At 38.3% G+C, this 12620-nt stretch overlaps 1 protein-coding gene across 1 annotated transcript in view; it reads left to right on the top strand.

The window, feature by feature from the left end:
• STXBP3 (syntaxin binding protein 3) overlaps positions 1-11253 on the top strand; it is a 69403-nt gene extending 58150 nt beyond the window's left edge. Inside the window, exons 17-19 of the mRNA XM_053693821.1 lie at positions 6860-6945; positions 8043-8191; positions 9885-11253. Coding sequence (XP_053549796.1) covers positions 6860-6945; positions 8043-8191; positions 9885-9985 — 336 coding nt within the window. The 3' untranslated portion in view covers positions 9986-11253. The remainder of the gene's footprint in view (positions 1-6859; positions 6946-8042; positions 8192-9884) is intronic.
• Positions 11254-12620: the final 1367 nt, after the last annotated feature.

Below are 12620 nucleotides of genomic sequence, written 5' to 3'. Positions count from 1 at the left end.
GGAGTGATCCATCCGGTTCCGCGGTCGGAACAAGGACAAGGGTTCTACTCAAACCTGTTTGTGGTTCCCAAAAAAGAGGGAACTTTCAGGCCAATCTTAGATTTAAAGATTCTAAACAAATTCCTAAGAGTTCCATCGTTCAAAATGGAAACTATTCGGACAATCTTACCCATGATCCAAAAGGGTCAGTACATGACCACAGTGGATTTAAAAGATGCTTACCTTCACATACCGATTCACAAAGATCATCACCGGTATCTAAGGTTTGCCTTCCTAGACAGGCACTACCAGTTTGTAGCTCTTCCATTCGGATTGGCTACGGCTCCAAGAATCTTCACAAAGGTTCTGGGTGCCCTTCTGGCGGTACTAAGACCGCGAGGGATTTCGGTAGCTCCGTACCTAGACGACATTCTAATACAAGCTTCAAGCTTTCAAACTGCCAAGTCTCATACAGAGTTAGTTCTGGCATTTCTAAGGTCGCATGGATGGAAAGTGAACGAAAAGAAGAGTTCTCTTTTTCCTCTCACAAGAGTTCCATTCTTGGGGACTCTTATAGATTCTGTAGAAATGAAGATTTACCTGACAGAAGACAGGTTAACAAAGCTTCAAGATGCATGCCGTGTCCTTCATTCCATTCAACACCCGTCAGTAGCTCAATGCATGGAGGTGATCGGCTTAATGGTAGCGGCAATGGACATAGTACCTTTTGCACGCCTACACCTCAGACCGCTGCAATTGTGCATGCTAAGTCAGTGGAATGGGGATTACTCAGATTTGTCCCCTACTCTGAATCTGAATCAAGAGACCAGAAATTCTCTTCTATGGTGGCTTTATCGGCCACACCTGTCCAGGGGGATGCCATTCAGCAGACCAGACTGGACAATTGTAACAACAGACGCCAGCCTACTAGGTTGGGGCGCTGTCTGGAATTCTCTGAAGGCTCAGGGACTATGGAATCAGGAGGAGAGTCTCCTTCCAATAAACATTCTGGAATTGAGAGCAGTTCTCAATGCCCTTCTGGCTTGGCCCCAATTAACAACTCGGGGGTTCATCAGGTTTCAGTCGGACAACATCACGACTGTAGCTTACATCAACCATCAGGGAGGGACAAGAAGCTCCCTAGCAATGATGGAAGTATCAAAGATAATTCGCTGGGCAGAGTCTCACTCTTGCCACCTGTCAGCAATCCACATCCCGGGAGTGGAGAACTGGGAGGCGGATTTCTTGAGTCGCCAGACTTTTCATCCGGGGGAGTGGGAACTTCATCCGGAGGTCTTTGCCCAAATACTTCGACGTTGGGGCAAACCAGAGATAGATCTCATGGCGTCTCGCCAGAACGCCAAACTTCCTCACTACGGGTCCAGATCCAGGGATCCGGGAGCGGTTCTGATAGATGCTTTGACAGCACCTTGGAACTTCGGGATGGCTTATGTGTTTCCACCCTTCCCGCTGCTTCCTCGATTGATTGCCAAAATCAAACAGGAGAGAGCATCAGTGATTCTAATAGCACCTGCATGACCACGCAGGACTTGGTATGCAGATCTAGTGGACATGTCATCCTGTCCGCCTTGGTCTCTACCTCTAAGACAGGACCTTCTGATACAGGGTCCATTCAAACATCAAAATCTAACTTCTCTGAAGCTGACTGCTTGGAAATTGAACGCTTGATTTTATCAAAACGTGGTTTTTCTGAGTCGGTTATTGATACCCTGATACAGGCTAGGAAGCCTGTTACCAGAAGGATTTACCATAAAATATGGCGTAAATACCTATACTGGTGCGAATCCAAAGGTTACTCCTGGAGTAAGGTTAGGATCCCTAGGATATTGTCCTTTCTACAAGAAGGTTTAGAAAAGGGTTTATCAGCTAGTTCATTAAAGGGACAGATTTCAGCTCTGTCCATCTTGTTACACAGGCGTCTGTCAGAAAATCCAGACGTCCAGGCCTTTTGTCAGGCTTTAGCTAGGATCAAGCCTGTGTTTAAAGCTGTTGCTCCGCCATGGAGTTTAAACTTAGTTCTTAACGTTTTACAGGGTGTTCCGTTTGAACCCCTTCATTCCATTGATATAAAATTGTTATCTTGGAAAGTTCTGTTTTTAATGGCTATTGCCTCGGCTCGAAGAGTCTCTGAGTTATCAGCCTTACATTGTGATTCTCCTTATCTGATTTTTCACTCAGACAAGGTAGTTCTGCGTACTAAACCTGGGTTCTTACCTAAGGTAGTCACTAACAGGAATATCAATCAAGAGATTGTTGTTCCATCCTTGTGTCCAAATCCTTCTTCAAAGAAGGAACGTCTTCTACACAATCTGGATGTAGTTCGTGCCCTCAAGTTCTACTTGCAGGCAACTAAAGATTTTCGCCAAACTTCTTCCCTGTTTGTCGTTTATTCTGGACAGAGGAGAGGTCAAAAAGCTTCTGCTACCTCTCTCTCTTTTTGGCTTCGTAGCATAATACGTTTAGCCTATGAGACTGCTGGACAGCAGCCTCCTGAAAGAATTACAGCTCACTCCACTAGAGCTGTGGCTTCCACTTGGGCCTTTAAGAATGAGGCCTCTGTTGAACAGATTTGCAAGGCTGCAACTTGGTCTTCGCTTCATACTTTTTCCAAATTTTACAAATTTGACACTTTTGCTTCTTCGGAGGCTATTTTTGGGAGAAAGGTTCTTCAGGCAGTGGTTCCTTCTGTATAATGAGCCTGCCTATCCCTCCCGTCATCCGTGTACTTTTGCTTTGGTATTGGTATCCCAGAAGTAATGATGACCCGTGGACTGATCACACATAACAGAAGAAAACATAATTTATGCTTACCTGATAAATTCCTTTCTTCTGTTGTGTGATCAGTCCACGGCCCGCCCCTTTTTTAAGGCAGGTAAATATCTTTTAAATTATACTCCAGTCACCACTTCACCCTTGGTTACTCCTTTCTCGTTGATTCTTGGTCGAATGACTGGGACTGACGTAGGGGGGAGGAGCTATATGCAGCTCTGCTGGGTGAATCCTCTTGCATTTCCTGTTGGGGAGGAGTTATATCCCAGAAGTAATGATGACCCGTGGACTGATCACACAACAGAAGAAAGGAATTTATCAGGTAAGCATAAATTATGTTATAATTTTCTAAAACTACTTCAAAATTTATTAAACATTATAATTCATACTTATTAACGTTTTTTTAATATATTCAATTAATTATAAAAATAAAATATAAATCATGCCAAACCCATAATTTTAATACTTGTCACAGCAAATTGAAGATTTCTACCTAGGTAGAACTAAAATGGCGTCACGCATGTGCAGTAGGGATCATTTTGGGAAGCACATGCGTACTTGAACACAACAATATCTGTCTTCAGCAAGCTCGTCATCTCCTCGAGGGATATTAAGAAACAAACGTGACGTTAGAGCTGTGGGTGTGGCGAGCCAGAGAGCAACGCTGTCAATTGAGAACACAGTATTTAAAAACAAAAGGCTCAGTAAATAACATTTTTAATAAAGAGAGCAGCTTTAAAACTAAGAATGGCTAGATTGTCTGAAGCACTTTGATCACACTGTTCAGACAGACTTTCAGAAGACGCAGTCTATCCAGAGCTGCAGGAATGTGAAGTATTTTTTTCACTCCATAGCCACTGCTCTGTCTGACTCTGAAAAACAGTGGTGCGATCAGAACGGAGGGACCTTCCATCTACACAGCCTCTTGTCACTGGAAATACTTAGCTAAATGTTTTCTATTCTCCAGCATTTCCCTATTACACTACGGCAATAATAAGTATTGCAGATCCCCCTTCTCCCCTCGCCTAGAAATGCTGACAAGCTACACAGATCTTTAGGGTAATAAATTAGCTGCACACAGACTCACCGGCAGATAAAAGTTTTACTCTCTCTCTGCTCTGTCAATAACTGTGCAGAGTGTGTAGGGTTAAATTTACAGAGCAGAGAGTGAAACTTTCATCTGCCGGTGAGTCTGTGTGTGCTGCTAATTTATTACCTATACGATCTCTGTGAAACTTGTCGGCATTTCTAGGCTGAGTAGTGGGGAGGGGAGAAGGGGGATCTGCAATACATATTATTGCCTGGAATTAAATGCTGGAGAATAGAAAACCTTTATCTTGGGAAATAAATTATCTTTTTTTTTTTTACGGTCATGAATTGTCAGTGTTCTCAGTGGCACTGTGTAACAGCATTATCTGATATTAGACTGCTAAGCAAAGCGCTGTCACTCAATTAGGAAATCAAATGCCCATTGTGACACAATCTTGTCAATCAATTGACAAGAATAACGCCCATATTAGAAAGCTAACGCCCAGTATTTTGAGTGAATTCTCCAGTGTGATACAGGAAGTGAAATTTTCAGACAACTGCTTTTTGGAAGGGTGGATCAGACTCTGCAGCAGGGCACTATTTGAGCATAATAACAGTATGATTTTAATGTACTTAGCATATGAGAAATTTATTTTTCACAACACTAGGGTGTTACTTATTTAGAAAGGCTTATTTAAGTATGGAATTTCAGTAGTTATTTTCTATACCTTTAAGGGAAGGAGTTACCGAAACGTTGCATTTTCTTAACTTTATGTGCTGAATAAACCTGCCTTATGCCACACTATTTTTTGGATTTATTAAATACATGTTGACAGTTTAGCTTTGTAGCAGGATGTGCAGACTGAGAAGCCGATTCTATAAAATCCGCCAGGCTAGATGTGTTTTTCTACGCCAACACTTATAGGGGCAGCCCTCATGGAATTCTCTAAAAAAAAAAGTTCTGTCCCTGCAAGAGGCGAGATGTCTCCCATAGAAATGACAGCGCACTGTATAACGTGCACAATGGAGGAGGAAGTACACAGGGAGGACCCGGCGTATGTTTAAACTTTAATATTATGCTTAATACAAATTCTATTCTGCTATTTTCTATGCTGTTATATTTGTACCCATTAGTTTTTTTTGAGTATTTTGATAAAAGTTCACCACCTTTTAATCTGCAAGAAAAAACTGAGATCTGTAGGTCGGAAATGTTTAGATAATTATGCTGGGATTTGAGAGACTATTTCATATACACCCATTTTACAAAAAAAACAATACACTTTGTATTTTGTACAAAGTTTTTTTTTTTTTTTTTTTGCTAAACCAGGGTACTTAAATTACGATTTACCTATATATATAAGCCCATTATTGCTTATGTGCACCTACCATGTTTTAAATATATTTTAAACACCTTGCTACATATTAATTCTATGTCTGCAGCTCATTTACATGGCATCCTAATGCCAGCGGCCGGGGTAGCGAGATGCCTGTATCTCACAAATATTTAGATACATAGCATTATTTTGGACATAGTTTTACATCAGAATGCAAATTATCACACTTGGGTAAGGTTTATACTGTGCTTTATGGTGGAGCTATAGCCATGTTTTCAATAGTTCATTTACAAATGTTGCATAATCACGGCAAACGCATGTGATCTCACTATTAATTTATTTGACCATATATACAGGAGCGCTGGAACCATGGTATATATAAATACCTCTACTATATGTAGATTACTATCACAATGGGATACCCTGTTTACCGACGTAGGCTGGTCCTGCGTTAGCATCTAGTTACATATTTTCCTCCCCTTACGTTTAATACTAGAGTTACATAACCCTTGTAACTTGCGTCAGCTTAGACTTTTGGATCACAGCGAGCAAAATTAAGCCTTAGTCTAAGCCCACCTAGTTCCCCGAATAGACATAATGCTTGCTCTATAGCAATCTGTTTGCTCATCTAATTTACTTTACTTAAATTCCCACCCCCCCACCCCATCCACTCACCCCACATAATATGCCTCCTATTGCAGGAGGACTAGATACGCGGCTTCTCTCGTATATGCCGCACCTTATTTACCTTTTTTTGTTAGCAAAATCTTGCAGTTTATCATCATACCCAGCTTCATTTCTTATATAACCTATGCAAGATTATACTAATAAATATATATATATATATATATATATATATATCTGTGCACATAACAATGTTATACCTATAACACCTGCCCTATCATATGCACTATTCACATAAGCATGAGATAAAATTATATAAAATTGAGGTCTACTAACGAGATCCATCAGTGGTCTCCTTTGTGTGCATATGCCTTCTTGCATCTTAGTGCTTGTAGAAGGCGTCTAAATGTTTGGCATCCTAAGTACCCCATGTTTGCATGATATGTAATCTGTTACATTTGCATTTTCTTTACGTGTACCCTGATCCTTTTGTAACACTAATCCCTACTGTATGTGACATACAATGAAAGTACTTATCTTTATGTTTAATGTATGCCTTAAATATACCTCAATAAAAACTATTAAAAGTAAAAAATTACGATTTACACTGTGCATATTTAATATAATTTCTTCCTGTGTAATTTACATTTTTGATCAATTTTGTAATTCTGAGTATTTTTGTGTGAATCTTTCAATTATTAATTTTTAATGATTTTTAAATTACGATTTTCCTTGTGCACTTTTGTAATGCGTGCATCTCCTTCCTATACAAAAATGCAGTATACGCCCCTTAGCGAGAGGTAGAAAGTGGATTTATAGAATTCCACTTGGGAATTAGGACTGGTGAGCATTCTTATGTAATCTCATCTGCCCAGAGAGCTTTTTAGGATTGTCCCTAAATGAGGCTCTTGTTATATCAGAGTGATTGACAACAGTTTGCACAGACTTTCCTTAGCCTTGATGGCAAATGATTAAGAATGTTTTAGGATACAGGGACAAAACCGGCCAGTTCATAAGTAGCCTCATTTCCATGTTCTGGTTTTGTCTTCTTTAGCAGCAGACCTTATGTATTGTACATTAAACCTTTTGCTTTTATTTTATAGGACAATATTGAGAACAAGCTGGACCAAAAGGAGTGGCCATACTGCTCAGAATGCCCAGCAGCATGGAACGGTTCTGGAGCCGTCAGGTAATTGCACCAGCTTGTCGTATCATTTGCAGACAGGCCGTGAGTGTATCCTGTCTGATGATACCTAAAAGGAAGAGATGAGCTGATTTATATTTCCTGCTCACTCCCTCCTGCGTGTGACGTAGTGTTACTGTGCAGTACGCAGCTGATCCTTAGGGGGCACCCAGAGTCATAGGGACCAGTCCCGCTATTTGTCCAGACAACTTGAAGCAAATACGTTAATAATCCTTCTGCAGTTTAAGCTTCAGTACGTTTGTTGGGACATAGATATGACTTTATGGTCACTTTAATTAGGGTTTTCAACACAGAAAATCAGTTATTAATTATTGTCTTATGGGCAGGACAGAAACATTCCTGCAAATACTGTTAAGTGCATAAATAGACACTATTCTATTGTAATCAATCAATATGTTTAGTTATTGCCCTAATAAAAATGCCATCAGCAGCCTGTGATCTTAGGGCCCTCAGCTTTTAGGGAACAAATTGAGACCGTAAAATTAAATGTTTAATTATGTCTAGTTAAACATTTTGAATATTTGCTTGACCCCTCTCCCAGTCCATGCTGTATAATGGGCCATAATTGTCAAAAAATGACATGTTCTAATTTGTTTCAAGACTATCGGCCCTACACTACTGCTTAAAAATGTAGCCATACTTAAACCTTTTACTTAATCACAGAATTTAGACAACCTTATCTGTTTTTCACTCAGCTTAGTAGTGACTCTGTGAGTGCCACATGACACCTGGGGCCGATGATGTAAAGTTCTCTGAGATGATCTAATAAGTCTCATCAGTATGACAAGGCCCCTCAACAAAAAATGATAAACACTGACTTTATCTTGAGACATTTTTATGTTGCTATGCAGTTTTCTATATGTAAAGGAGAGAACCCTAAATATTTGATGTGATTTCTCTCCATCATCATGAGGCCCCTGGAGAGAACCTCAAACCTAATGTTTTTGTGTACTGTGGTCTATCCATCTTACATATGAGGATTTGTCTCTCCATCATCATGGGGCCCCTGGAGAGAACATCAAACCTAATGTTTTTGTGTACTGTGGTCTATCCATCTTACATATGAGGATTTGTCTCTCCAGTGCCCGGCAGAAGCACAACACCATCTCTCGGGATGAAAGGAAGAGTGTGTCTAAGCTGATCGTTTTTGTAATTGGTGGTCTCACGTATTCTGAAATTCGTTGTGCGTATGAAGTGACACAAGCCAATAAATATATGCAGGTTTTAATTGGTGAGTAAAAGTGCAGTGACAAGGTTAGAAAAACTGCAATCTTCTCACTAGGGGGTTTATTTAATAAAATTTTGTGTCAGTTTATTGCAAACCCTGGAAACTTAAAATAAAACAGTCTATCAATCTTTCTTAAATTCAACATGAAGGTTTGTTTACATGGTTTAAATTAAAGGGACACTGACCCAAAATTTTTCTTTCGTGATTCAGATAGAGCATGACATTTTAAGCAACTTTCTAATTTACTCCTGTTATCAAATTTTCTTCATTCTCTTGGTATCTTTATTTGAAATGCAAGAATGTAAGTTTAGATGCTGGCCCATTTTTGGTGAACAACCTGGGTTGTCCTTGCTGATTGGTGGATAAATTCATCCACCAAAAAAAAAGTGCTGTCCATAGGCTGAACCAAAAAAAAAACTTAGATGCCTTCTTTTTCAAATAAAGATAGCAAGAGAACGACGAAAAATTAGTAATAGGAGTAAATTAGAAAGTTGATTAAAATTGCATGCTCTATCTGAATCACAAAAGAAAAAATTTGGGTTTAGTGTCCCTTTAATTCAGTAGGACTAGGGATCTAATGTTGTAATGTCACTGTGTGATGTTGTTCATGCATGCTCAGTAGAAAACAACTGCATACACAAACTGTTTTTTAGGGATCATAATCATTTTTATTTCACTTTTAGTAGTTACTGTGATCTGAGATAAGTATTTTGATTGTACAGATGATTTAGAAAGCTCAATTGCATAGTGAGGTTGTGTGTGAACATGTTTATTTGTGTACAGTTGTCTAATTCTTTATGCAATGTAATTATCAGTTTGGAAACTGCTATAGGAGGAGTTGAAGGTACCATGAGAGTCTTGACTGTTATAATGAAGATCACAGCTTGAAATCCCTCCCAAGTCAGTTAATATGATGATTGTTTTTAAACAATTAAGAGTTCACAGCCCACATAACTTAAGTGATTCTGACTTGTATATAGAAGGTTCTTACTTTCATTACCTTTAATAGAGCCAATGGATTAAAGTCAATTATATTTATGTATCTTATAAGATAAGATGTCTGATTTCAGTTCTCACTTGGTGAAAATTGAAAACTTAATCTCTGAGCCCTAAAAAAAGTTTTGAACTTTTTGTTAGCCTTGTGGATTCATCTATTTCGTGCCATTCCGAATGCCAAAGATATGGGGGCCACAAGCCACATTCAGCAATTTTTGGAGCTGGATTTATTCTTGTGAAAGTGCAACACACTAAGATCTGTGCAAATCCAGTTCTTCCTGTGTTGGACTTTTACAAGAATAAATCGTGCTCTGAAAATTCCAGAATGCAGCTTGCGGCCACCATCTTTGGCATTCGGATCAACCGAAGAGAGATGAATCCACGTGTCTTTTTGTTAATGCAAGAGTTTCTGGGTAACATGATGCTGTCATTTCCTATTTTGTACTCACAATGTTACTGGAAGGGATGAAGCGTTGGTTTTGATTTTTTTTAAGCGCATACTGAAACCCTGCACATATCTGTATTATGCTAGTAAAGGACGGAGAAAACGTATCATTCAGAATACAACAATATGTGGTAATATTCAGTGTAATGCCGCTACCTATACCTTCTTTTATTTCCTTGTTAGAAGCCTGTGCTGCCCATACCCATGTACATTTAACACACTGGCTTAATTAGTAAATGTATTTATTGGTTGCAGGTTCCACACATCTGATCACTCCCAAGAGAATGCTGGACGACATAAAGAGTCTCAGTAAGCCACATGTTCCCAAAGAAAGCTTCACCATTGTTAGTGACTAGCAGGCTGCTGTGCATTGTCATTACAGGAAGAATTGTGCACTTTGTATGTAAATGAAAGTCTCCGTCTCACATACATCTCTAGCAGAGGGAACTTCGCCCCTTCGTGTGCAATGACTGGAAATAAATGTACAGATTCATTTTGTCACATTGTTAGAGCATTGGTAAAACTACTAAAGTGTTTGTTTCTTTGCACTGAGATATAATCCTGTACAGGCTGTATTAGCTGTATTTACTGCCGTGTGTGTGTGTGTATATATATATATATAATTCTATCTGATTCTATAATGCTAAACACTCTTAATTTGTATCAATACCACATCACCAGTTTTATTGTAATTGCATATTTCCTGTAAATAATCTCATAGCAAAGGAAAACGTTCTCTGATGTATTATTTTTTAGGAACTGTGCAGATGTCATGCTCTGTGCCTTTAAATATTTTTAAGTAATGTGGCACTTCAGTATTTATAGTCATGCAGGTCTTAAATTGCATTTTTTTATAGAAAGTGATCTATGACTAATACAGAGATGGTCCCTCTAACTAGGGAGTATATAGATTTTTGTTACTGTTAAAAAAAAATAATGTTTTTTTAATACTTGTATGCTTACATTTAAGAATTTGCTAATCACAATATTCGGAAAATGTAAGGCTTTAAGTGTTAGGTGTAGAGAATTTAAGCTTACAAATATGTATTTGTATCATACATTGAGACTATCTTTAGTTACAAAATCTGAAGCTCCACCCTCCTTAAATGATAAACTGCCAGAAACGAATCGGAATCTGTACATAGGAATCCTATACCTTGCTGGCAGCGGAAAGAGAAGCCTGGTCCCTTTTTTAGCAAGGAAATAACAGTTCACTCTCAGACTGCAAAGGCATGCTTGCATTAACCCCTGAGCGGCTGCATAATTCATTTTACTTCATTTCAGAGGATTTTTATAATGTTAAAAAAAAAACAGTTCTACTTTGAAAGTGTAATGTCAATATGAGCATCCCCTGTCATTTGAAATCCTTTATTTTGGCACAGAATATACATGTGATGAACGAGTTATGTGTTGTGTGTCAGTTACATGTAAATTATGAGACGTCTATAAATGGTTCTAATGGTTTTTGCAATTCACTTATTTTTCTTACATTAAACGGTCAATAGAAAAGGGAAATTTTCTTGTGCACATTGACCCTAAATAAACAGAGTTTTTAGTTTAAAACCTGTTTTAACCAGAAAACTGTAAGCAAAAATGATATCAGAATAAAATTATTTTAACACTTGTGGGTTTCTATTTTTATTATGCGAATATTATATAGCATACTTTTATCTGTTTCATTTTGCCTGGTTACTGCAACATAGTAGTTCTGCTGGAATTATAACATTTTCACCCAGCAAGGTCCCTATGTATTTTGTAAAATGTTTTACATTTTTAACATTTAAGGTAGAATGTGAGATTCATAGGTCTTTAAAGGGACATTAAACACTAGATAAAATGATGCATTTAAAGAAATGATTAGTCTGAGAATTGGATTATTCAGCCCCAGCATCCTCTCTTAGAATGAGACATTTAATTACAAAATAAAGCTCCTTATTCCTATTTTATTGCAAGAGCTGTTTTTTACGTACCCCAGTGCTGAGCATACAAAGCAGCTGATTGGTGCATATTAGCTGCAGCACTTTTGGAATAAAACAAGAATATAAGCAGTTTTTTTTTATATTTATTTCTCATATTTTAAAACCGGAATGGCCAACTTTCTAATGCATGGAGATTTATGTAGAAGCCTTAGTGGCCACATATTAATATTATTAAACACACAAACCGTAATATTCTTCCTACAGATGTTCAGGGCACAGAGAATTTAGGTAAGCTTGCAGGGTACCCCATCTTCTGTTCTCCCCTTTACAGGGCTCTCAGGTTTTGCCACACACAGCACACATTTTTATTTCTGCATTTTTCTAAGACCTCATAAACTGGCACACATTGTTAGTTCTGCATTTTTTCCTGGGGCCGTAAACACTAGTACGTTGGGCCGTATGAGGCCTTTGGCTTACCAGTTGGCCATCCCTGTTTTAAAAACTAGATGATTAGCCTATAAAGTCAATGTTTTTTTACTCTAATGCCCTTTAATGGACATGAAACCCAAATATTCTTTGTTCTCTTGGTATTGTGCTTTCCCCCCCTTGCACCAATGCCTCTTGTAATACAGGTTAGTATCTTAGCCTTAGAAGCCACTGTCCTGCATTTCTGCTTGTTATCTATAAATAAACCAAAATCATTTTCCTCCTATGTTTTACTAAGTCTAGTCCCATTTAAATACTACATTGCCTGCTTATTTTTACTTCCAAAATGTAGAACCTTAAATTTTCCAGTATTAAATTTAATTTTCCATTTTCCTGCCCATTTTTTGTAAATTTCTTTGCAAATCAATTTGATCTTGCACCGACCTAATGCCCTGACACAACTTTATATCATCGGCAAAAACAGAGATGTTGCTATTTATTCCTTGCTCCAAGTCATTAATAAAATATTAAAAAGAACACGGCCCAGTACTGATCCCTAGGGGACTCTAATTACCTTTGTCCAATCTGAGTATGATACATTCGACACAAAGATGCCGGAAAAATAAAATGTTGCATGGGTAAACCT

Source organism: Bombina bombina, chromosome 10 (assembly GCF_027579735.1).
Source record: "Bombina bombina isolate aBomBom1 chromosome 10, aBomBom1.pri, whole genome shotgun sequence".
Classification (NCBI taxonomy): Eukaryota; Metazoa; Chordata; class Amphibia; order Anura; family Bombinatoridae; genus Bombina; species Bombina bombina.
Note: the sequence above shows the minus strand (reverse complement) of the source record. Positions and strands in the feature narration are given on the sequence as shown.